General features: G+C 60.6%; 5 protein-coding genes across 13 annotated transcripts; 3 read left to right on the top strand and 2 right to left on the bottom strand.

Annotated features, from left to right (window-relative positions):
• Nucleotides 1-16: 16 nt before the first annotated feature.
• LOC117007803 (fumarylacetoacetate hydrolase domain-containing protein 2-like) lies at nt 17-2,496 on the bottom strand. The gene is made up of 8 exons (XM_033081189.2): nt 2,448-2,496; nt 1,700-1,917; nt 1,056-1,272; nt 925-984; nt 691-850; nt 415-523; nt 239-326; nt 17-144 (listed from the first exon to the last, which is right to left on the bottom strand). Exons 2-8 carry the CDS (start codon nt 1,876-1,878, stop codon nt 82-84), a joined length of 876 nt encoding a protein of 291 aa, XP_032937080.1. The 5' UTR covers nt 1,879-1,917; nt 2,448-2,496; the 3' UTR covers nt 17-81.
• Nucleotides 2,497-2,747: 251 nt separating this feature from the next.
• On the bottom strand, nt 2,748-6,142 carry KCNIP3 (potassium voltage-gated channel interacting protein 3). Of its 9 annotated transcripts, XM_033081185.2 has the most exons (8): nt 5,981-6,142; nt 4,813-4,937; nt 4,655-4,724; nt 4,472-4,542; nt 4,091-4,198; nt 3,908-4,012; nt 3,754-3,816; nt 2,748-3,411 (listed from the first exon to the last, which is right to left on the bottom strand). In XM_033081185.2, exons 1-8 carry the CDS (start codon nt 6,081-6,083, stop codon nt 3,364-3,366), a joined length of 693 nt encoding a protein of 230 aa, XP_032937076.1. In that variant the 5' UTR covers nt 6,084-6,142; the 3' UTR covers nt 2,748-3,363. The 9 variants fall into 9 exon arrangements, with proteins under 9 accessions (XP_032937076.1, XP_032937075.1, XP_032937074.1 ...); XM_033081184.1 differs by having other exon boundaries at nt 2,748-3,816; XM_033081183.1 differs by having other exon boundaries at nt 2,748-3,816; nt 3,908-4,198.
• Nucleotides 6,143-7,127: 985 nt separating this feature from the next.
• LOC117007810 (cytochrome c oxidase subunit 5B, mitochondrial) lies at nt 7,128-8,612 on the top strand. The gene is made up of 4 exons (XM_033081201.2): nt 7,128-7,263; nt 7,378-7,451; nt 8,067-8,166; nt 8,405-8,612. The coding sequence occupies exons 1-4, from the start codon at nt 7,170-7,172 to the stop codon at nt 8,515-8,517; spliced, it is 381 nt and encodes a 126-aa protein (XP_032937092.1). The 5' UTR covers nt 7,128-7,169; the 3' UTR covers nt 8,518-8,612.
• A 1,437-nt stretch (nt 8,613-10,049) lies between these two features.
• Nucleotides 10,050-15,164, top strand: PURB (purine rich element binding protein B). The gene has a single exon (XM_033081188.2). It carries the CDS (start codon nt 10,050-10,052, stop codon nt 11,052-11,054), a length of 1,005 nt encoding a protein of 334 aa, XP_032937079.1. The 3' UTR covers nt 11,055-15,164.
• A 2,423-nt stretch (nt 15,165-17,587) lies between these two features.
• Nucleotides 17,588-22,061, top strand: LOC117007807 (histone H2A.V-like). The gene is given in 5 exon segments (XM_033081196.1): nt 17,588-17,776; nt 20,664-20,741; nt 21,232-21,345; nt 21,415-21,544; nt 21,737-22,061. Coding segments are annotated over 5 exon segments (573 nt in total). The 3' UTR covers nt 21,799-22,061.
• The last annotated feature ends 942 nt before the right edge of the window (nt 22,062-23,003 follow it).

Here is a 23,003-nt window from a genome sequence, read left to right as displayed (position 1 = left end):
AAACAAGGCACAATGATCCAATGGCTCGTGGATTTATTGACCCTGTGAGGGGGAGGTGGGATCTGAGGCGTCTCTCCACTGTCAGACCACTCGGTTGCAGATGGTGCCCAGCTCCTCAATCTCACACTGTACCACATCACCGCGCTGCAAGGGGGGACATGGTGGCATCTGTCCCCAGTGGGGTCCACTGTGTCCCCACTCACACCCCAGCACCACCTGAGCCCCCATTTCCCCTCACCTTAAGGAAAACGGGTGGTTTCCGAAAGAGCCCCACTCCCGCAGGGGTCCCTGTCAGCAGGATGTCCCCAGGAACCAGTGTCACAAACCTGGGGGCATATGAGGTGTCAGCCATGGCCCTCTGGGTTTTGGGGGGCCTCTGGGCTTTGGGGGTCCCCACCCCCCTGCCTTTCCTACCGGGACACCCAGCTGATGAGGGCGGGCACCCCAAAGATGAGGTGGCGGGTGTTGCCGTCCTGCATCTGGTGCCCATTAACACTGCAGCGGATCCACAGGTTGTGGACATCTGTGGGAGGTGACATGGGGGGACATGGCCACCATGACAGTGCCACCATGACCCCACCTTGGGGAAAAACATGGGGGAATGGGGAACTAGCTGTGATGGCACCAGTGGCAGCTGAGAAAGAGTAGCCGTCTCATCTCAGTCTTGTCCCCATCCCATTACTGTCCCACCTGGCACTCCCTCCCTGGTGACAATGGCCGGCCCCAGGGGACAGAAGGTGTCAAAGGTTTTGCTCAGCAGCCACTGCCGCCCATTGCGCTTCTGCCAGTCCCGCGCGCTCACGTCGTTGGCCACCGTGAAGCCCAGCACGTGCTCCAGCGCTGCTGCCTCCTGGGGACAGCGGGGACCCGCTTACACGGGGACACTCCCACGCACCCCCCGAAGTGGGCCGGGACCGGAGGTACCTCAATGTGTCGCCCCCGCTTCCCAATGACGGCAGCCAACTCCACCTCCCAGTCCAGCTCCTGTGGGGACAGAGGCGAGGCTGGGAGGGCCATTCCTTTGGGGGCTGGGGGGTGGTTACCAGCTTACCCACGTTGGTGTCCTGGGGGTGCACGATGTCATCAAAGGGCCCGGTGATGGCACTGGGAAACTTGCTGAAGATGATGGGCTCCTTGGGGACCTTCACAGCCTGCTCCTGGCAATGGTCGTGGTAGTTGAGCCCCACACAGATCACCTTCTCGGGGTCCCCCACAGGTGCCAGCAGCTGAGCAGTGGCCCGGGGCACCCGGTGCTGCCCTGACTCCAGCGCTCTGTGGGGACAGATCCACACTCAGGATCACCCACATTTTGGGGCACTCGTTTCTCAGGGGACACACTTTTGGGGGGTCATTCAGAAGGGTCAGCTGTTTTAGGGACTCTCCTTTTGGGGGGATGTCCACAGTTGAGGGGACTCACTTGTTGGGGTCAGCCACTCTTGGAGGTCACGCATCATTGGGGGTTACCCATGATTTGGAGCGCCCACCTTTCTGGGGGACCAACTGTTGGGGACAACTCACTTTGGGGTCACCCAAAGCACCATACAGATTTGGATGGCTACTCCTGTGGGGATCCATGAGATACCCCCTTTTTGGGGTTCCTTCTTCTTTTGGAGGACCCACCGCTGGGAGGGAGCTGGCTTTTACAGAACCCACCTTTGGGGATCACTCATTTTTGGGACCCATCGTTGGCCTCACCCACCTCCGGGCGAGCGCCAGCCCGCGGGGGCCGATCTCCAGGAACTCCCGCATCGATCGGGGCAGCTCCGGCTCCGCCGTGCTCAGATCCACCAGGTCACCCCCGGGCGCCTCCTCCAGCCCGAGCCGGGGCCCCCCGCCCGCGGCCCCTCGGAACCGCACCAGGCGCAGCGCCCCGCGCATCCCCTCGGCACTGCGGCTCGGGATCCCGCCGGAGGGGGTCTGGGACAGCGGATCAATCCCGGCACCGGGGATCCCTACCCTCGATCCCACCTGGCCCCGACCCCACCAAACTCCAGGGCTCGAAGGTCGCTTCCCCAGTCCACACGGCCACGATCCCCAGAATCGCCCCAGTGCCAGGGGATGCCCTCCTGATCCCACACCGCTCCGATCCCCCACGACATGACGCCCACTCTGATTCCGCTCAGCCCAATCCTAGGAATTCTCCTGGTCCTGCACAAACCCAGACCCGGGGGACTCCCCGCCATTTCTCGCCCATTTAGTTCGAGCCCAAGGAATGCCCCGATTCCGTGGGATTCTCCACCGACCTCACATTCCCCCCGCTCCGAATTCCGCACAGTCCCGATCCCGCACAACTCCGACCCCAAGGATCCCCACATTTATCCCGCACAGCCCCGATCCCGGGAATGCCCCCGATCCAAGGGATATCCCCCCAGTCGCACAGAGCCCCGATCCGGGTGCTTCTCCTCGTTCCCAGGGTCTCCCCCACCCCGGGGTCCCGGGGGTCTTACACACGGCTGCTCCCCCGCTTCGCTAGGGGGCGCTGGGGACCCCGGCACCACCCACCTCACGTGTCAGTCACGTGCCGCCCCGCCCACCTGAAGGTCGCCGAGCCGAGACCCCGCCCCCATCGGGCCGTCCAATGAGAGCGCTCGGGGGGCGGGGCGAAGGAGAGGCTCGGGCCGAGGGGCGGGGCCGCAGGACCGGGACCGGGACCGGGAGTGGGACCGGGACCGGCACGGGAGTTGCGACTGCTAGAGGGACAAGGACAGGGAATGGAAGACGCACGGAGTATAAGACTGGGAGCGGGACAGGGGGTGGGAATGGGAGAGGCGACTGGGACACGGCCAGGGACAAGGAGCAGGACAGGGACCGGGACACTGCGCGTCTCTCACATCCCTCATGACTCCATTCCACCCCTAAATCGTCACTATTTGGTTTATTTATAAAATCCCCCCCTCTCCACGCTTCTTGTGGAGGGGGGTCTGTGGCTTCAAGTTGAGGGTACCCCTGAGTGTTGGGGGGCGCAGGGGCTGTGCTTTTTGTTGGTGTTTGGGGGTTCCATGTCATGGCTGCAATATGGAGACTCCCACCCGGAGGGCCCCCACATCCTGGGGGGTCCCATCTCTGCGGGTCCTCAGGGCCCAGGCAGTCCCGGTGTCCCAGGCTCCTGCCCTGGGGACCCTGGGGTTGGGCTTGTGCTGTGTCAGGTCCCTGCACCGCCAAGGGTGGGGGGTTCAGAGAGGAGGCTCAGCCCCCCCAAAATGGGTCTGTCTGGCAGGTGGCAGAGCCATCCCCTGTGGGGCTCTGGTGGCAATATCGTCCTTGTCCTATCCCATCTCTGGGAGCCACATGATGGATTTCTTCTGCCTTTGAACTTCTTGGCTGTCTGAAATAGTAGAAAAACTCCGGGGGGGTGGGCAGGATTTAGAGCACGTTATGGAAGAGCTGCATGGAGCTCATGATGTCCTTGTCCTGGGGGGGAGAGATCAGAGATCCCGTGTTCCCCTCCTGACCCCCACCCCCCAGCTCTCCTCTTGTCACTCTTTTGTCATCTCCCTCCTGTTCCCCTCATCCTGTCCCCTCCCCTGCCCCCTCCCCTCCCTAGTCCCTGTCCCCCACATCCCACACTTTCCATCACAATCCTCCTGTTTCCCCCGCATCCCTCTCCCAGCCCCAACTCCTGTGCCCCTCCGGTCCCACTCCCATCCCTCCCGGGGTGACCCCTTTGTTCCCCTCTCTCCTGATGTCCCCAGCACATCATTTTGGGACAGAACAAGCAGGAGGAGGAGGATGATGCCCCCCAAGGTCCCTCACCTCCTGGCACGTGGCCAGGAACTCCTCGAAAGTCACCACGCCGTCCCTGTTCCTGTCCATCTTCTACAAGAGAGTGGCTAGGGGTCAGCGGGGCCACCCCTGGCTAAAGAGCGGTGAGGTGTCACCCGGGAGGTGACAGCGGGGACTGTCTCACCTGGAAGAACAGCTCCACGTGCTGGGCCGGCGCGCTGGCCCCCAGGGCGGGCTCGGTGCAGCGGCCCATCATGGCATAGATGGATTTCATGATCTCCAGCATGTCCTGGGGGACACAGAGCGCTGGCACGTCCCCGTCTGGGTGTCCCCACCCCACCAGCCCCCCAGTGTTCCCCACTGTCACCTCCTTGGTGACGTAGCCGTCCTTATTCACGTCGTAGAGGTCAAACGTCCACTTCAGCTTCTGCTGCTCCGTCCCCCGCAGCAGCACCGAGAGTCCCACCGCGAAATCCTGCCGGAAGGGTCGTGGCCGTGAGCGGGGAGGGACCCTCACCCCCTGCCCCTCCCTCCCGCGGCCACATCGATCCCGGGCCGCCCGAGGGATTTCATTCCCTATTGATCCTGTTATTTTTACCCCCCGCTGCCGCAGCGCCCGGCGCTCCCGGCACCCGCGAGGGAGAGTTTGGCCACAGCCTGGGAGGGGGAAGAGGAGGAGGAGGAAGAGGAGGGGGAAGATGTGATGAATCACGGTGCTGGCACAGCCATTCCCACCAGGAATACCCACCTGGAAGCAGAGAGCCCCGTTGCGGTCGGCGTCGAAGGCGTCGAACAAGAAGTGGGCATAGGAGCTGGCATCTGCGGGAGAAGGGGGATGGTGACTCTGTGACTCCCCCAGAACTGCGGTCGGGAATTTTCCGGGGTGGGCCCCCCCAGACCCTCCTGCCGGGTTTGGGGACCCCCCACTCACCGCCTTGAGGGAAGAACCGCGAGTAGATGAGCGTGAAGGTTTCCTCATCCACGAGGCCACTGGGACATTCCTGGAAAGGGGAGCGGCGCCGGTGACCCCGAGGAAAGCGGGGACCCCCGGATTTGGGGTATCGGGGCAACGGACCCCCCCAGGCTCACGTTCTTGAAGCCACGGTAGAGGGATTGAAGCTCAGTCTTGGTGAACTTGGTCCGAGCCAGCAGCTGCTCCAGCCCCTCGGGTTGGTGTCGGATTGTAGGGAGCTCCACATCGGCATCGCCGCTGTCTTCCAGGAGAGACCCCCGGGCAAAGACCGCCCCTTAGAAACACCTCCACTCCTAAACCCACCCCCACTCCCCCAAACCCACCGCCCAGCGCCTCGGCGGACCCCGGAACACCGCGGGTGTTGCATCCCGAGGGGTTTCCCACATTCCCAAGGCGCAGAAGATTCCCGAGCCGCCTCTTGGCCACTGCTGCTCCCGCCCGGCCCAGCAGAAGGTAATTAATAAATGATGGTTCATTAATAATTTCAGCCTAGGAAGCCCCTGTGGAACTGCTCAGCACAGGAGGGTGTCAGCAATTTTGGGATGGGGTTGGGAACCCGAAAAATTCCCAGGCATTGTCAGGGGGGGAGAACCTTCAGAGCCGGGTGTGAGGGGTCTCAGGGGACTTGGGGGGGGATTGGGTGTCCCTGGCATCCCATCTCAGGGGGTCTTGGGGGGCAGTGAGGGAGTGGGGACCCTCATGGCCCCTCTGAGGGAGGTTCAGGGGCTGATGCAGGACTTGGGGCTCCCTGTGTCCCACCTCAGGAGGTTTTTGGGGGTCACTGTGGAGTCGAGGCCCCCCAGCACCCAACCTCAGCGGGGCTTGTTGGGAGTCATCAGCAGCTCAGAGCCCTCCCGGCCCACCTTGGGAAGGTTTGGGGGATACTGGGGGGTCCCCGTTATTTGCTCCTGGGGGTTAGCAGGGCACGGGAGCCCTGGGAGGGGGGGAGGGCTCTGGGCTGAGGTTCCCCACCCCCCCGGGGGTTTGGGGGGCGGCTGGCAGCGCAGCCCCTCGGAAGGCTGGGCCATGGCACTGCTGGGGGGCGTTGGGGGCCCTGCCTCCTCCCCCCACACTCCCAAACCCTCCCAAAGCCTTCACTCCAAACCCTCCAGTGGAGGAACCCCAAAACCACCCGGTTCTACTCCACAGGAGCCAATTAGAGGCTAACAGGTCATTTAGTGTTGGAGGAGGGAAGGAGACACCCCCGAGATGGGGCGGAGGGGGGTGGGGGTGTAAGAATTAATTTAATTAAATAATTAGGAATTAAAGTGTATGGGGAGGTACCTTCTACAGAGATGGGCTCCAGGATGCCAAACTGCTTGAGGACGGCGATGAAGAGGAGGATGACCACGGCCACGGCGCACAGCTCCATGCCCTGGATGCCCATGGCCCCCGGGGGGGGTTGGGGGCTCCCCCCCCCCAAAGCCTGCGGGGGTGCGGGTGCTGGGTGCTGCGGGAGCGCGGGGCGGGTGCTGCCGCTCGTGTCCGGCTGTCCTGCCCTCCTCCTCCTCCTCCTCCTCCTCCTCCTCCCTTGGCACGCGCCCACCCCCGGCCCCCCCGGCGCTGCTTTCCCATAGTTTATTTGCAGTTTCCCAAAGAAAGTTGAGGGTTGAGGGGAGGCAGGGGTGCTATTCCCGCTCCCTGGAGCACCCGTGGGTGCTGAGTTCACAGCCGGGGGGGGCTCAAACCAGAGCGGGCCTCAAAATTGGGTGAAAAAACGTTGTTTTGTCCCCCGCCACTGGTGGGATCGATGGGATCGATAGGGATGAGTAAGCAGCGAGGGGAGGGGAAACTGAGGCAGAGAAAGAAGGGGAGCTGAGTTGTCCCCACCCCTCTGTGAATGTCCCACTGTCCTGGGGACATAGGTCCTGTTCCCTGAGGACTGTCCCTGTGTCCCCCGGGGCTGTCCCCATGCCCTTAAGGGTGTCATCTCCCCCCATGACCATCTGTACCCATTGCCGCAGGGATGGCACTCTGCAGTGTCCTCAGCTGGTCTTGTCCCTAAGTCTTCAGAGACCCCGTCCCTGTCACCTCGGGGTGTTGTGTCCCCAAGGCCCCAGGAGCATCTGTCTCCATCCCTCCAGGGATGTCCCATCCTCATGGTCCCAGGGACATCACCCCTGTCCCCCATGGGGTGACCCTGCCATAGTATCCCCGGCTCCCCTCCAGTCCCAAGGGTGTCCCATCCCCATGGCCCTCGGAACATGGTCCCTGTCCCCCTGAGGGTTGTCCCTGTTCCCACGGGGGGTCCCATCTCCCATCCCAAATCTCAACCTCCCCCCCCGCCCACGGTGACCGCCGGGCCCCTGGGGGGGACAGGGTCACACTGGGGTGGGGCCACGCCCGGGGGCGGGGCTCTGCGGGTGTGGGTGTGGCCGAGGGCGGGGCTCCCGCCAGTGGCGCGCGGCTCCCTCGCCCCGCTGACGTCACGTCCGCTTCCTCCCGTGCCGGAAGTGCTGCCAGTCTCGCCGCCATGGCTTCAAGGTTACTGCGGGTGAGCGCGGCCCTGCGGCTCCTGCCCGCGGCATCCGCCCGCGCCCTGCCCGTCCGCCATCTCGGCGTGCCCGGTGAGCGAGGACTGGGGGAGCGGGGAAACGGGAGGGGAGCGGGGGAGGGACGAGCGGGACCGGGGGGAGACCGGGGCGGTGTGTCTGCACCCACAGTGTGATGGCGCCCCGCAGGGAACCTGGCCAGCGATGAGGAACAGGCGACCGGGTTGGAGCGGAAGGTGATGGAGGCCATGAACAAGGGTCTGGTGAGTGCCGGGGATTGGGGGTCCTCAGTACGACCCCGTGGAGGACTTGGGATGGGCTGTGGAGGGTGGAGGTGTTTCTGGGGGTAAGTGTGGTATCTTTGTGGGGATCTCTAGGGATATCTGTATGGGGGTATCTCTGGGGGACCCCCGCGGTTTCTCGAGGGATGACAGGAAGCTCTCGGGTGGTTTCAGGGTTTGACTTGGCTTGAAGGGGCAGAGTTTGGTGGATGTCTGGAGAGTCGCAGGGTGTTCTGGGGGGAGCTGAGGGGGTGGCGAAGGGTTCGGGGTTATTTCAGGGTTCTGGTGTCCTTTATGGGGGTAGGGTCTGAGGGGCGAAAAGATCTGGGGATCCCAGGGAGTTTGGGGAGTGCTCGGGTGGCAGTGGGGTCATCTGAAGGGGGTGTTTCAGGGTTTTGGTGTCCTTGGAGGGTTGCAGGGTCTTGGGTTAGGGAGTTCTTGGGTGGAACTGGGGGACACCAGGGGGACGTGGTCAGTTTGGGGTTCTCAGGGACAGGCTGTGCTCAGGGGACATTGTGAGTGTGAGGGATGAAGGGGCGGCTGGAGATTCTGGAGTGCTCACATTTCGGGGCTGTCCCTGCTCCTCCCTTGCCACAGGATCCCTACAGCATGTTCCGGCCCAAGCGCTACACAGGCACCAAGGAGGACCCAAACCTCGTGCCCTCCATCACCAACAAGCGCATCGTGGGCTGTGTCTGTGAGTGCCCCCCATCCCTGTCTGTCTCTGTCCTACCTGTCCGTCTTTGTGTCCATCCTTGCACCTGTCCATGGTGTTTGTGTGCCCATTCCTGTCCCTTGTCCATTTGTCCATCCTCGGATCCATCCCCTTCTGTCCTGCTTGGTCCCACGCTGTCTGTATCCCCTGTTCCTCTCCCCCATGTGTGTCCCTCCCTGTCCCACGCTGTTCCTGACTCACACTGTCCCTGTCTCCTCAGGTGAGGAGGACAACAGCTACGTGGTTTGGTTCTGGCTGCACAAGGGCGAGGCCCAGCGCTGCCCCTCCTGTGGTGCCCACTACAAACTGATCCCCCACGAGCTGCCCCACTGAGGGGGCTGCGGGACCCTCCACCCTCACCTCCCCGGGATCCCGGGGCCCTGTTGAACCTCCCCTGAGTCACCCCAGATAAAGAGGTTGTGTGGAGAGCCTGACTCTGTCTGTGCTGGGAGGCAGTGGGGCAGGGGGATGTCACCATGAGTGGGGAGGGGGCGTGGGGGTCTGAGGAAGACACCATGGCTTAGGAGCAGTATTTGGGGTGGGGGGACCCCATTTCATTGTCGATTGCTCTGGGATTGGGGGGGCCCTGGGGAAAACCTACTGGGTCCTGCTGCTGCTTTGTCCCTGAGCACTGAGGGCGTGTTGGGTTGGTCCCACAGCCACCTGGACAGATCAACTCCTCCACACACACACAAGGTTGACAGGGTACTTCCCCCAGTGTCCTGCTGGGATATGATCTTGCCTGTCCCATGGGTGACACCCCGGTGGGCAGGAGCCGCCTCCTGTTGCTGGAGGGTCCCAGAATGCTAGTTGTGACAGGCACCTGTGGCTCCATCTTCCTCTGAGGGGACTCAGAAGGTCCCACCAGATGCAAGTAGATCCCCAAATGTTCCCAGGAGGTCTTCATGGGACCTCAGGAAGTCCCTGAAGGTTCCCAGGTGATGTCAAGCAGCCACAGGAGATCGTTACAGGGTCACAGGAAATCCTGGGAAGTCTCTGTTGGTTCCCATGAGATCCCCAGCGACCCTGCATGGTCCCAGGGTGTTCCTTAGGGGCTGCCACGTCCCTGACAGGACTTCCCTTGGGCAGGTCATCCCATAGAGGGTGTATGGGTTCTGCCCTCCAGGCTCTACTCAGGGGTCTGGGCAGGCCCAGGGAGGACCTGGAGGTTGCATGACTGAAGTGTGGCCCCAGTGCTCCTGACTAGCTGTGATGTCATTGATGATGTCATCCTGGTGGCTCATGTAATCATTCAAGTCTGGCTGGAGGGGGCGGAGCCGGAAGCCTCACTGGCCAATGGGGAGTGTGCTGATTGTGAGTGACAGCTGGCGGTGGGTGGGGCTGTGGACCTCACAGACCAGTGGGGGCTGCAGAAGGCTGTGACTGACAGCAGGGAAGGGGCGGGAATTGTGCTCAATGGCGAGGGCGCCAGGAAGGGAGGAGCTGGGGGCGTGGCTTCAGCCACCAGTAGGAGCTGCCAGCGGCTGTGACTGACAGCTGGGGGGGGCCTCATAGGGGCGGGGCCCTGGGCCTAATTGACCAATAGGAGCCAGCTGCGGCCGTGACTGACAGCCAGGCAGCAGAGCTCTGCTCTCAAAGGGGAAGGGGGCTACGGGGAGGGGCCTGGGCTCAGCGACCAATGGGCGGCATGTGCTGGTGACTGACAGCTGGAGGCAGGACTCAGAGCGATGTAATTGGCGGCGAGGGGCTGCGGGGCGGGGCCTGATGAGGGCGGAGCTTCACCGGGGGCGCGCGGGGACGCGGCGGGCGGGGCCCCAGCGCACGTGACGGCGGCGGTGCGGCGGTGACGTCAGCGGTGTCGCAGCGGGGCCGGAAGCGGGCGGTGCGCGGGGCGGGCGGACAAGATGGCGGACGGGGACAGCGGCAGCGAGCGCGGCGGCGGCGGCGGGTTCGGGACCGCCCGCGGCGGGGCGGGGGGGGCCGGCCCGGCCGCGGGGCCTGGCGGCGGCGGAGCAACCGGCCCCGAGCAGGAGACGCAGGAGTTAGCGTCCAAGCGGCTGGACATCCAGAACAAGCGCTTCTATCTGGACGTGAAGCAGAACGCCAAGGGCCGCTTCCTCAAGATCGCCGAGGTGGGCGCGGGCGGCTCCAAGAGCCGCCTCACGCTCTCCATGGCCGTGGCCGCCGAGTTCCGCGACTATCTGGGCGACTTCATCGAGCACTACGCGCAGCTGGGCCCGTCCAGCCCCGAGCAGCTGGCCCAGGCCGCGGGGCCGCCGGGCGAGGACGGCACCGGGCCCCGCCGCGCCCTCAAGAGCGAGTTCCTGGTACGGGAGAACCGCAAGTACTACCTGGACCTGAAGGAGAATCAGCGCGGGCGCTTCCTGCGCATCCGCCAGACCGTGAACCGCGGCCCCGGCGGCCCGGGGGGGTTCGCGGGAGGCCCCCCCGGGCTGCAGAGCGGCCAGACCATCGCGCTGCCCGCCCAGGGCCTCATCGAATTCCGCGACGCCCTGGCCAAGCTCATCGACGACTACGGAGGCGAGGAGGACGAGCTGGGCGGCCCTGGCGGCGGCGGCCCCGGCGGTGGGGGGCTCTACGGGGAGCTGCCCGAGGGCACGTCCATCACCGTGGACTCCAAGCGCTTCTTCTTCGACGTGGGCTGCAACAAGTACGGGGTGTTCCTGCGGGTCAGCGAGGTGAAGCCGTCCTACCGCAACGCCATCACCGTCCCCTACAAGGCCTGGGCCAAGTTCGGCGGCGCCTTCTGCCGCTACGCCGAGGAGATGCGCGATATCCAGGAGCGCCAGCGGGACAAGCTCTACGACCGGCGCACCGGCCCGCCGGGACCCGGCAGCGGCAGCGGCGCCGGTGACGACTCCGACGGCGACGACGTGGACGACGACTGAGCCGATTCCCCCAGCCCTCGACCCCGACGCCGGCCCCCCATCACCCCCTCCGAGCCCCGGGGCGAAGGGGTCCCCGGTCCCCACTCCCAGTGACGGGGCAGAGGGGTCCCCGACCCCCCTCCAACAACGATGGGGCGAAGGGGTCCCTGAGCCCCGCTAACCCCTCTCAGCGACGGGGTGAAGGGGTCCCCAAACCCCCCACGTCCCCACTCCCAGCAGCGGGACAAAGAGGTCCCCGAGCCCCCCCCTCAGCAGCGGTGGAGCACGGGGGTCCCTAAGCCCCCCGAGCCCCCCCTCCTGCCGCCACCGGAGAGAGAGAAACCGGCCTGACGGTGCCGCCACCCGCGGCCCCCCGCCCCCTCCCCTGCTCCCACCATGGGACCCCCAGCCCCCGGGACTCGCTGCTTTGGGGGGGGCAGGGGGTCACCCGCAGCCCCCTCCCCTCCTGGTGCCCCCCCATCAAAACCAGCACCGAGGGCCCCGGAGCCGAGCGGCAGCGGCAGAGCCTGGGGTGGGGGGGGCAGCGGAGGCACCTTGGACCAACGGCCGTTCCCTCGGCTTGTGATTTTTCCTTCATTTTTCTTTTTTTTTTCCCCTTCTCTTTCCACGGTTTTTGGGGGCTTTTTTTGCTTTTTTGTTTGTTTGTTTGTTTTGGGATTTTTTTTTTTTTTAGTTTTGGGGGTTTTTTTGTTTGTTTTTGGGATGCAAACTCCAGGCGCCCAAACTGGAACCCGCCCCGAGCTGGCGGCTCCCTGATAATTAGGGAAGATTTCCTCGGTTTTGCCGATTTCTGACCGTTTTTCCCCCGCTCCCCGTTTCCCGCCGGGAAAGGGGAGGCGCCGGCACAAAGCACAAGGAAAAACTCGACGGGGTGAACCATCTTCCCCTTCTCTCCAAATAAGGCGCCTCCGGCCCCATTTCACCAGGACCCGCCGGAATCCGCCCCTTAGCTTCACCCAATTTGGATTTTCCGATCCCAAATCCGTGGCCACGCCCGGCCCCGGCACTTTGGGGGTGGATTTTGGAGGTTTATTGTTATTTTTTGCCTCCTTTTGTCTTTTTTTTGCCTCCATGGGCCCGGCCCTGGCGCCGCCTGGTCCCTTCAGCCACCTCCTATTAAACACATTTTTCGACTCTCAAATAGTCTTTTTTAAAAATTCTTTTTCACTCCCTCAGCTCAGTCCTGCCCCGTCCAGAATTCCAGTTTTTCACCCCGTTTTCCCATAACTCTGAACTCCATCGCACTCATTCCAAGATTTTGCCTCTTCTCCAACGGTTTCACCACTTTTAGGACTTTGCTTTTTTTTTTTTTTTTTTTTCCCTTTTAATCCATTTTTGGGAGCCCAATCAGCTGCTTCCTTAATTTATTACCACGGATCCGGCATCTCCCTCTCTCCATATTTATTGGGAAGTGAGGAACAGCCACAGACCCCTGGGGGACCCCCCGCACCACAGAGACGCCGCTGTCCATCCGTCCGTCTGGCCCCATCCCGCTGCTCCCACTGCCGTCGCTCTTTTTAAAGGGATTTTTAAAGCAAATTTCTTCTGTTTATCCCATTTTTAAGCCTTCTCCGTCGCAAAGGACCTGGATCCCTCACTCACTCACACGGGAGCAATAGTCCTTCCTCAATGGCCGATGTGTCCGTACTGTATTTTGTACCCTCAGGCAGCTCTTTCCGGTGAATTCCTGCTGTATCCACCCATCCTCCTTGGTCCAGTGTTCTTTGCCACGGAGAAAAACCATAAACCAAGACGGCAATGATGGATTTGGGGGGAAAAAGGCTCCCAGCTCCGTGGGACTCACTGGCGTCCAGCCGCGGGACCTCTCCTTTTATTTTTGAAGAGGATGAGAGATATATATATATATATATGTGTATATATATATATATATAAAAATATATATATATTCCTTTGGGTTTCTTTCTTTTGGCTGAATTGCGGTGATTTGGCCTTATTTCTACTTTGGGATAGCGGCGGAATCGCTGCTGGCCTGGCCCAGCTCTGGGGAGCTGGCTAGAAATACATGGAGAAAAAAAAAAAAAAAAAAAAAAAGGCAAAACCACCAAAATCCAGTAATAAACCCAAAAAAAGCAGCTCCCGGCCTTGGCTCAGGGAGTCTTTCCTGGCCAGAGAAGCGCTGGATCCATGGACACAACCTCCCACAGCTCCATTTGGGTGGGAAGAGCAGAGCACGTTGGGGGAAGACAGCAGAAAAAAAAAAACAGCCAAAATGAGATAAAATAGGGAAAAAAGGGGTTTTGAGGTGCCAGCTGGAGTGAGGGGAGCAGCCATGGGGACTGCCATGGGGAAGGGGATCTTGGGGGGCAGTTTTGGGGTTTTTTTCTCTTTGAGTCCCCTAGGGTGTTTCCCAGGAAAGTGGGACAATGCCGGCATCTCCCCTGAACCCCCCTCCCATCCCTGTGTGTATAGACATGGCTGTGTGTACATAGCTCAGATTCGGTTGGGTTTTGGGTTGAATTCTGTAGAAAATGGGCAATTTGCTTTTTTTTTTTAATTATTTTTAAACCACAAATAGGGGAAAAATATCCCAGATTCCTGGTACTTCCAGCATTGCTGCCCCAGAGGGGCTGATGGAGAATGCGATGATGGCTGTACAGACAGAATTTTGGAAGTCTCATACAATGCCCCAAAACCCACTGGAAAATACCCCAGATGGCTGGGTCTGGAGCGGGTGGTGCTTCCAGGGCAAGTTCAAACAGCTTCAAATCTTTTTGCCCTAAAATATAGCAAAGAAAATTTGGATTCTCCTGCCTTGTTTCCAGGCGATTTGGGGGCAGTGGGGGATGGTTTGGGGGCGCCGTTCCAGTGGCAACTCCTCACATTGGTGACAAAACCAACCCAATCCCTCACTGGCCTCTCAAAAAAAAAAAAAGCAAAAAGTGGAAAAAAATCACAAAAAACCCTGGAAAAGATAAATGAAAATCAGCTGAGGGAGTACTGGGGCTATGCAGGGTGGTGCACCATGGAGCTCAGCAGGTATTCCCAGTGGGAAGTCCCAGCTGGCTCCGTGGATGTTCCCAGATCTTCCTGCAGGGCGAGGCCTAGCCACGGATGCCATCGCCCTCCTCATCCTCGTGGAGCCGGTAGAGCCAGTGGCACCAGGGCCAAGCCATGCAGAGCTGGGGTTGGGTGTTGGCAGGAGAACCCAGATCGGGGCGAGATGGCCGGGGAGGAGCACGGCACAGCCTGGAGCCCCTGGGGGGTTCTGGCCTCAGAGCAGCGGCTGGGAGCGGGTCCAGCACGGCTGGCTCACTGGGCCCCAGCACATGGGTCAGCCCAGCCAGGAGGCTGGGACAGCATCAGTGAGGAGAGCGCTGGATCCTCTTCCAAGAGCCAGGCGCTCCCAGAGTTGGATTCTCTGACAGCTGGATCCTCCAAGAAGATCGGGCTGAGTGCCCGATCCTCCTCCAAGAGTTGGATCCTCCTTCAAGAGTTGGATCCTTCAAGAACTGGATCCTCCAAGAGCTGGATCCTCTGAGCACCAGACCCTTCTCTGAGTGCTAGATCCTCCTCCAGGAGCCAGATCCTCCTCCAAGTTGGATCCTCTGAGAGCTGGATCCTCTGAGAGTTGGATCCTCCAAATATTAGACCCTCCTCTTCGAGCTGGGTTCTTCTGCAAGCAGCAGATCCTCCTCGGAGAGTTGGATCCTCTGAGAACTGGATCCTTTGAATGTTGGATCCTCCTCTGAGCACCAGGTCCTCCTCAGAGCAGCAGATCCCGGGAGCGCCACCTCCCTCCCCGAGCGCTCGCCATGACGTCCCTTTGCCGAAAAGAGAAAAAAATAAGAAAGTTTTATTCCTGTTATTTTTTTAATGAAAGAAAAACAAAAACTAAAGCAAACCTGCACTTTAGGCGGCCGGGGGGGCCGGGGCCCCCGCGTCCCTTCCCTGCGGCCGGCGGGGCGGCTCCAGGGGCCGGAGGCAGGTCCTGGGTGTTACCACTAGCGCAGACGAGGCCGACGCAACGAACTCCTCCTGCTCCGAGCACTCCTGACGTAGCAGATTTTTGCAAATGGAGTTTTACAGTCTATATTTAAAGAATTGTATGTTTGTAACAAATAAAGTATGCGGAAAAGTGAATGAAAACCAGCCCGGGCCTGACTTGCTCTTTGGGGGTGCCATGGGGGGCTCTGGAGGGTGGAGCTGATGCCACCGTTGTGGTGAGAGGTGGGGTGGTCACCCTGTAGCTTTGCAGGGACATGCAGGATGTCGTGAAGGCATCAGGGGCACAAAGAGGGAATGTGGAGTCCCCCATCTTGTCCTGAGGGGAACACCTGGCTCAGGGGAGTTGGGGGCGTGAGGTACGAGCACGATGGGGAGGGAGAACGTTTGGCGTGGCTTAGGCATGTTGTGTCACAGCTCGGGCTGGTATGTGCACAGGTATAATGTGTGTGTGGGTGTGTGTGAAGTGGATGTGAGGTGTGTGTGCATAAGGTGTGTGTAAAGTGAGTATAAGGCATTTGTGCCATCACATGGCTGCCGGGTGTGGGTGTGTGTGTAAAGTGTGTGTAAGGCATGCGTGCCATCACGTGGTTGCCTGCTGTGTGCTGGTGTAAGGCTGGGAGGGTTTGGCGTGGCCAGCGTGTGCTATGGCTCGGGCAGGTGCGTACACAGGTGTGTGTGCACAGGTGTGTAAGGGTTGTGTGCCACGCACACGACTGCGTGGAGTGTGTCAGGTGTGTGTGCCACACGTGCAGGTGTGCGTACCGGGGTGTGCACAGGCACGGTGCCGTGCCCACCGGAGCCGTGTGCCGTGCCTCTGCTGTGCCCGCGCCGTGTCCCCACCGGCGGTGCCGCAGCCCCCGCCCCCCGTGCTGCGGCTCCCTGCGGGCTCGGGCTCATCTGAGGACACGCGGGGACCCGCGTGCGCATGAGCCGCCGTCACCGCCATCACTGTCACCGCCACCGGGACCTGGTGCGACCCCCGAGGCTCCTTCCCATCCCGAGCACCCGGCCCGCGTATCCCTGGGGTCGGGGGTGAGCGGCTCCTCCGGCCCCATCCCACCCCGCAGCTGCTTTGGAGTCCCCCCCGCTGGACCCGGGGGTCGGGGGAGCTGAGGACAGCTGGAGGGGCCCCGGGGACAGCCGGGGGGCCCCTGGATGGAGCCCGGGGGGGCGCAGCCCGCGGCAGTTGCTGCCCCGGGCAGGTGCGGGCGGTACTGCCCGCCCGGGTGCCGGGAGCAGCTGGGGGTGAGGGGCTGGGGGCACCCTGAGCCTCCACGGCAGCTGCAGAGAGGAGCGGGGGATGCCCCCCCGTCCGGTGCTGGGTGGAAGCCGACGGGGGGGCATCTTGGGGAGGACAGTGACGGATGCCTTCGTCATCGTCCTCCTCGCCCTCCTGCTCTTCACAGCCCGTGCCTCAGCCATAGTGGAGCCGGGGCAGGGAGAAGGACTGGGGGCCGCCTTGAGGCAGCTGCAGCGAGGGGTCCGGGCTGCATAGTGCAGGGAAATCGTGGCACCGAGGCCGGGACAGCCGGGGAAACCAGTAGCAGGGGCCTCCCTCTCGCAGCCCGTACCTCAGCGTGGAGCAGGGTGGGCGTGGGGCTGGGGCTGTGCGGTGCCCTCCACCCCGCCCGCTGCTGGAGGGAAACTGAGGCCCGGCAGCTGGGCCAGCCGATGGCCGAGGGGACAGCGAGCGCGCCGAGTGCAGCCGGGCTGAACGGCCCGGGCTGCGGCCCCGGCCCGGCACGGCTGCGGTGTGCGGGGCCCACCAACCCTCGCTTAGGAATCCCCAGTTCCATTTATAAACCCGGCTCCTCACACAGTCGATTCCATTTGACAGTGAAAGGGACCCATCGTAAGAAACTGAGTTTTTATTTACTGTGACACGTTTGTTCGGAAAACGGTCCCTTTTCCCCCCAACAGAGTCGTGCATTTTTGGGCTTTTTGGCCACACTTGACCCCCGCCGTCACTACTGACAGTCCTTTCAGCCACTCAAGGTCCGTCCCAGCCCCCACTTCAGCTCGCGGGCTGCGGGGTCCATGTTACCTCACTACAGCCGCCCTTCGCACTCATCCTACGGGGCAACGCCGGCTTATTTCTGTACTGCCCCGAAGAAACACAGGGAAGGTCAGAAGCACCGGCGGGTCAGGGTTTCCCCGGGTGGACTCCCCTCACGTCGGGGCCTCTTTCAGCCCTGAGCAGAGCCAGGCCACCTCAAGAGCGAAGCCCCCGACCCCGCGGAACTCTTTCGCAGGCCCAAGGCCCAGCGGCATCCGCTGGCGGGGCCTAAAACTCTGCTAAACCCGCCAACCCCCCTCCCTCCCCCCATCGGTTCCCTCACACAAACACGGCCCGGGGCGGAGCGATGGAATGGGCGGGAAAAATTACCCGCTTTCTATTGGCTCAGTCTGCTGTCCATCATCATAATATGGCCTCACGTCGCTGTGTTCGTTGTTGCTATTCGCCGGGCGGTGACGTCACCGACGCGAGCACGCCCCGCCCTCACCCCGCTCCGTGCCGTGTGCAAAGGCAACACAGCCGTTAAACGAGCCGCGGGGCGGAGCCAGTGATGGACGGGCAAAGAAGTGGGTAGCCCATTGGGCGCCGCGGGATGTTCAAACTAGTATGGGAGGCAGTGATTGGTGGCGGCGCGGCGCGGCCCGCCGCCCCCGCCCGGGCGGGTCATTGTCTGGCGGCTCCTGAGGCGGGTCGGGCGCGGCGGCGGCTTTGGGGTTCGGACGGCGGCAGTGGTACCATGGTGAGGGCAGGGGCCACAGTGGGGCTCGGGACTCGGGGGGCAGGCCAGGACAGCGTGGCCGGGCTGAGCCGGGCGCCGTGGGGCCGCTAATGGGCGCCGCTGTCAGCCCAGGCCGGGCGGGGGGAGGGGACTGGGTCCCGGTCCGTGACCTTGGGTCCGGTCCGGCCCGGCGCTCCCCCGTGGCCGCTGCCGCCTGGGTCCTGGGGAGGGGGTCTGTCCTGCCCTCCAAATCCGGCCCCGCCGGTGCCCTCCAGCGCTGTCAGAGCTGCGCAGTGTCGGCCGGTGTCTCCTCGGTCGCGTTTTGTGCTGGTTACGGGTCGGTTGGACGGGAGGAAGCGGCTGTCGTGGGAGAAACGTCAATCGAGGGGCCCAGGAGGGGTCTGTCAACCGCCCGGCGCCTCCTCCGGCCTTACGCGGGATACAGCTCAGCCCGCTTCCCAGGGAAATGGCCCGGTCCGTGGGGGAAGAAAAGGGGGTTCGTTCTCCCCGGTGTCCCGTTCCCGTGGCCCCGTAGGGGGAGCGGGAGGAGCTGGGTCTGGAGCTGTCAGCGAAGGCGGGCAGGGATATGTAGATTGTGGGGTTTCCGTGGATCTGTGAGAGGTTCTGTGGATCTCCAGGATGCTTTGGGTCGGTCTGAGGATCGTTGAGGGAGTTCCGTGGATTCGCAGGGTACCTGGAGGACTCCCTGGATCCGCCCGAGGGTTCTCTGGTTACATAAGCGGTTTCTCTGCATTTGTGGGGGAATTTGGGTGGTTCTGTGGACCTTTGGGGAGGGTCTGTGGATCCACAGGTGGGTTCCAGGAGGTTCCATCGGGGCCCTCGGGACTCGCGGAGGTTCCGGAGCCGGCTCTAAGGGTCCCAGTCCTTCAGCGTTAACGGAAACACCGTTGGATTATGCAACTCCTGGTGCCGCCAAGAACTTGTGCTCGGAGATGTCTGGGAATGAGCGGCAGGAGATAAAAAGTTGTTGCTTGGAGGCGTTTTGTCCTGTTTGAAGCGATAAGGAAATAAAAAAAGTTTGCCCGCTGTGAAGGATCCAGCGGGTCATACCCTGGCAGGATTTAGCATGGGAATGTACTCCCAGCGAGGGACTTGGGTGGAGAGAAGGGATGGAGATGTCAGAAGGATTGTCTGACTCCTTGGGAGCCTTCACCCGGAGGATGAGGAGAGAATTCCTCGGAATTGCCTCCTCAGGAGGGAGAAGTTCAGGAGCCCTCACTCCCAGCACAGACTGGGATGATCTCCCATAGGAGCCGGTGGCAGCTGGGCTGGGGGAACTTCCCGTGTTCCCTCTCCAAACCCTATGGAGGGTTGTTGGAAATTTGGACAAACGTCAGGCTTTCCATAGCGAGACCTTTCTTGCTTTTCTTAGTTCAAACCCCCTGTGAAGATGTATCAGGCAGGCAGCTCCAAGCTGGAAAACCTGATGGGGCAGTGGGAAAGTTCACAGCTGGCTGATTAAAGCCCTCAGTGGGAACAGCCAGTGCTTTTCCCAATGCTGCCTTTTATTCCTAGAGCAAGGAAATATCCACAAATCCCCCTTGCCTCCCCCTTTCTTTCCCATAAATCTGCCTTTCCACCCCTCAAATCCTCCTTCCTTCTCCCCAAAACGCCCTCCTTGAGTTTTGCAGGGATGTTTTCTTCTGATTAAAGTAACTCCTGGTGCTTCACCGTTTCTCCAAGTCATCCCTGAAGACCCTTCACGACTGCCAGGACACAGAGTGGATTTGCTGGGTCCCCCATGGTCTCATCCAACGCCCTCTTCTTGTTTTAATCACCTCGGGATTAATTAATGCCCCCTCATGACTAATTTTTTTTCAGTGTTTGAACTGAACCTTGTGTTAACTCCCAGCTGGCTGGGATGGGACACAGATCTTGGACATTCCCAGGTTAACCAGTATCTTGTTTTAAGGATTAATGTGTTCCACTTGCTTTCCTGGTGTTTCTGGATCCTTTCAGCTCCCTCATCATGAGCCAAAATTCCTCCTTTTTAGAGAGGATGGGGATTGTGGGATCAGTATATGCTATAAAAACAGGGATTCTGAGTATCCAGGGTGTTCTCAGGCTCCTATTGCCTCTGCTGTTGTTTCTTGTTTCTCTGTGGGCTGGAAAACTTTGTTTAGGGGGTTGTTATCCCTGTTTTTTTTTTAACCTGGAGCAGATTCTGGGTTGCTGACGTCTTTCCCGTGGGGAAGGTACAGCTCCTTCTGCCTTCCTGCATCAGCCGAAGGTCTCACCTTCATTAGGAACAGCTCTCATTAGTGATTAATGACGTCATGGGGTCTTCCCATATCCCTGGAAGCCGTGGATTTCCTGACAGCGGATGGGAGAGCCCAGCAAACCTCTGCTCGGCTCTTGTTTCTCAGCAACTCCCAAACTCTTGGATTTGGCATTTCCACCCCTTCCAACGTGATTTTCCTTACATCCACGGTTTCTGGAGCTCCTGGGTGATTTCCCACTCTGGACTAGGAGGAGATTAACCCCTGAGCCCTGCAGGATTCACATTCCCATGTGCAGGAACTGGGTCCTGCCCAGTGCTCAGTGTCAGCATGTGGAGAAATCGAATCTGAAAACAAACTGGGCTCACAACTGCTGGGAAGAAAAAAAGCCCAGCAATGGGATTTTGGGCTGGTTTTTCCCCATTTGGCATTTTATGGAAAGTACTGGGAATAATGGCAGCAGGAATAAGATAACTGGGTGAGGGAGCAGCTGCTGCACCCTGATAACGTTTCTTGTTTATCCTCTTGAATCTGTGTGGTTTGAGAGGCCCTGAGTTGCCAGAGAGCTGCCAGATTATCTTGCAGCAGGTCCCTCTGGCTTAGAATTAACGAGATTGTTTGGATTCAGGGATTAATTAGATTAATTAATGAGCCCCTTTCTCCCTCAGGCTGGCGGCAAGGCGGGCAAGGACAGTGGCAAGGCCAAGGCCAAGGCTGTGTCGCGCTCCCAGAGAGCTGGGCTGCAGGTATGGCGCAGGGAATCACCAGGAAACAGAATGCTGGGCAGCTGGGGGGCCCCAGACCCTTTTCTTTGGGGTCAGAATTGAGTATTTTGGCATTTGGAGGCTTATGGAGCAATGAGGAACCCTGAGCTTGCAGAGGGGGTTTGCTATCAGATGGGACAGAGAGGTTGAGAGGATTCATTGGGAGAATGAATTGGTTTATATTTTCTAATTAATAATTATAATAATTAAAATTAATTCTTTTATACAAGATAGAACTACATTTTACTAAATTATAATGATACATAATATATATGACAACAATATAATGTATTATTATAACATATGTTAATATTATGTATTAATTAGTAATAAATAAATTGGATAGCGAACATTAAGTCCTCTGTTTGGAGTGTTGCTCCTGGAAGCTGCAGCCCAAATCAGCAGCATAGGGTGTAACTATGCCCATCTGGGGGGACTGTAGGTGTTAACGAGGTTATTAATTGCCACCCAGTTCCCGGTTGGCCGCATTCACAGGCACCTGAAGACTCGGACCACCAGCCACGGGCGTGTGGGAGCCACGGCGGCTGTGTACAGTGCGGCCATCCTCGAGTACCTGACAGCTGAGGTAGGACCCCCCTCCCCAGCCCCAGCAGCCCTGCCCTTGGCATTCCCACCTCTTCCTGCTGTCCTGTAGGTGCTGGAGCTGGCTGGGAACGCTTCCAAGGATCTCAAAGTCAAGCGGATCACGCCCCGGCACTTGCAGCTGGCGATCCGTGGCGATGAGGAGTTGGACTCCCTGATCAAAGCCACCATTGCTGGTGGAGGTACGTGTTGTTCCCTGTTTCCAGCCTTGACTGGGAATTTTAGCAAGAAGGGGAAAGGTGGGAAATCAAATAGGAATTTGGCAGTTGCATGGGCTCACTGCTTCTCATAGCTTCCCTGGATTCACACTGAGGGGGATCCACTTGACATTCAAAAATGAGGAATTGAGGATTTTTTTTCCCTCCTCTCTGCAGGCGTCATTCCCCACATCCACAAGTCCCTGATTGGAAAGAAGGGACAGCAGAAAACGGCGTAGAAGGAGTGCAGCACCGGATCCCCCCGTCATCGTACTGTACCTGGGCACAGAAACATCTCGGGGATACGAGAAACTTTTTCTAAGGAATAGTTAAAAGGAAGAGCATAGAGGATTGACTGTAGAGGAAACATTGGGATGGGTTTAGATTCCGAGTAGGACACACCGCAGGCTGTAGGGTGGCAGCCGGGGGTGGGCGAGTGGCTTGGCTGCCCCCAAGTTTTATACAAAAATGGAACCCATAAACAGTTTTTTACAAAAATCCAGACTGTCTCCAGTGGTTGTAGGGGGAGGGGGTGTGGGAGATGCCCCTGTGCAAAGACACGGTGAGCGACAAGCACTATACCAATGTTTGGTGGGGTGTGTTCCAAGGCCCTGTCTGCTGGGAGCACGTGGCTGGGTCTGTCCGTCTGTCCTGGCCTGGCCACAGGAGTGTTTGTGTGTGTCTGTCCCACCCATAGGGGTGTCCGTCTGAACGGGGCCTGGGGGTGTCTGTCTGTCCCTCTGTCGCAGGGCTGGGGGGTGATCAGGCAGCCCGCAGCAAATGGCTGCTGGGAGTCCGAGTGTCCGTCAGATCTGGCTATGTGGGGGTGCCAGGTCTGGCTTTCCGGGGCGTCTGTCTGATTCTCAGGGTATCTCAGTTCTGGGTGTCGCTCTGTCCTGGGCACGTAGCTCCTGCCGAGCCCTGTATGTAGCACCTGGATGCGGGGATGCTCCGAGCTGGGCCCGGAGGCGGTGGCGGGGGGAGCCGGACCCGCGGCGGCTCCTGCATTGGCAACACCGGGCACCGGTTGCATCAGGTGTCAAGTACCACCAACGGCACAGGGCACCATCAGGGCCGCGCCCGGGCTCAGACCGGCCCCACCGATCCGTAGCGCCTGGGGCAGCCGTGCAACTGGGGCCGGGGCGGGAGCGCGGGCCGGGCTCGGTCTCGGCGGGCCCGATGTCGCACAATGGCGACGCCGGTCTGCGCAAGATGGCGGCAGAGGGGCGGGGCTGTCCTCGCTGCCCGCGGGCCAGGTACTGCGCATGCGCTCTCCGTGCCGCCGTCGGGCGCATGCGTACACCGCCGCGCGCCCCGAGCTGCCTAGCCTCGCGGGAGGGACCATGCGGGCACCATGGGGGAGTACGCCGGAGACATCAGTGCCCACCCGCAACGTTACTGCTCTCGAGGCGGAGGAGACGGCCCGATAGGCGCTTTAGTTGAT

Source organism: Catharus ustulatus, chromosome 27 (genome assembly GCF_009819885.2).
Source record: "Catharus ustulatus isolate bCatUst1 chromosome 27, bCatUst1.pri.v2, whole genome shotgun sequence".
Classification (NCBI taxonomy): domain Eukaryota; kingdom Metazoa; phylum Chordata; class Aves; order Passeriformes; family Turdidae; genus Catharus; species Catharus ustulatus.
The sequence above is the reverse complement of the archived record's forward strand: the minus strand, read 5'-3'. Positions and strand labels throughout refer to the sequence as shown.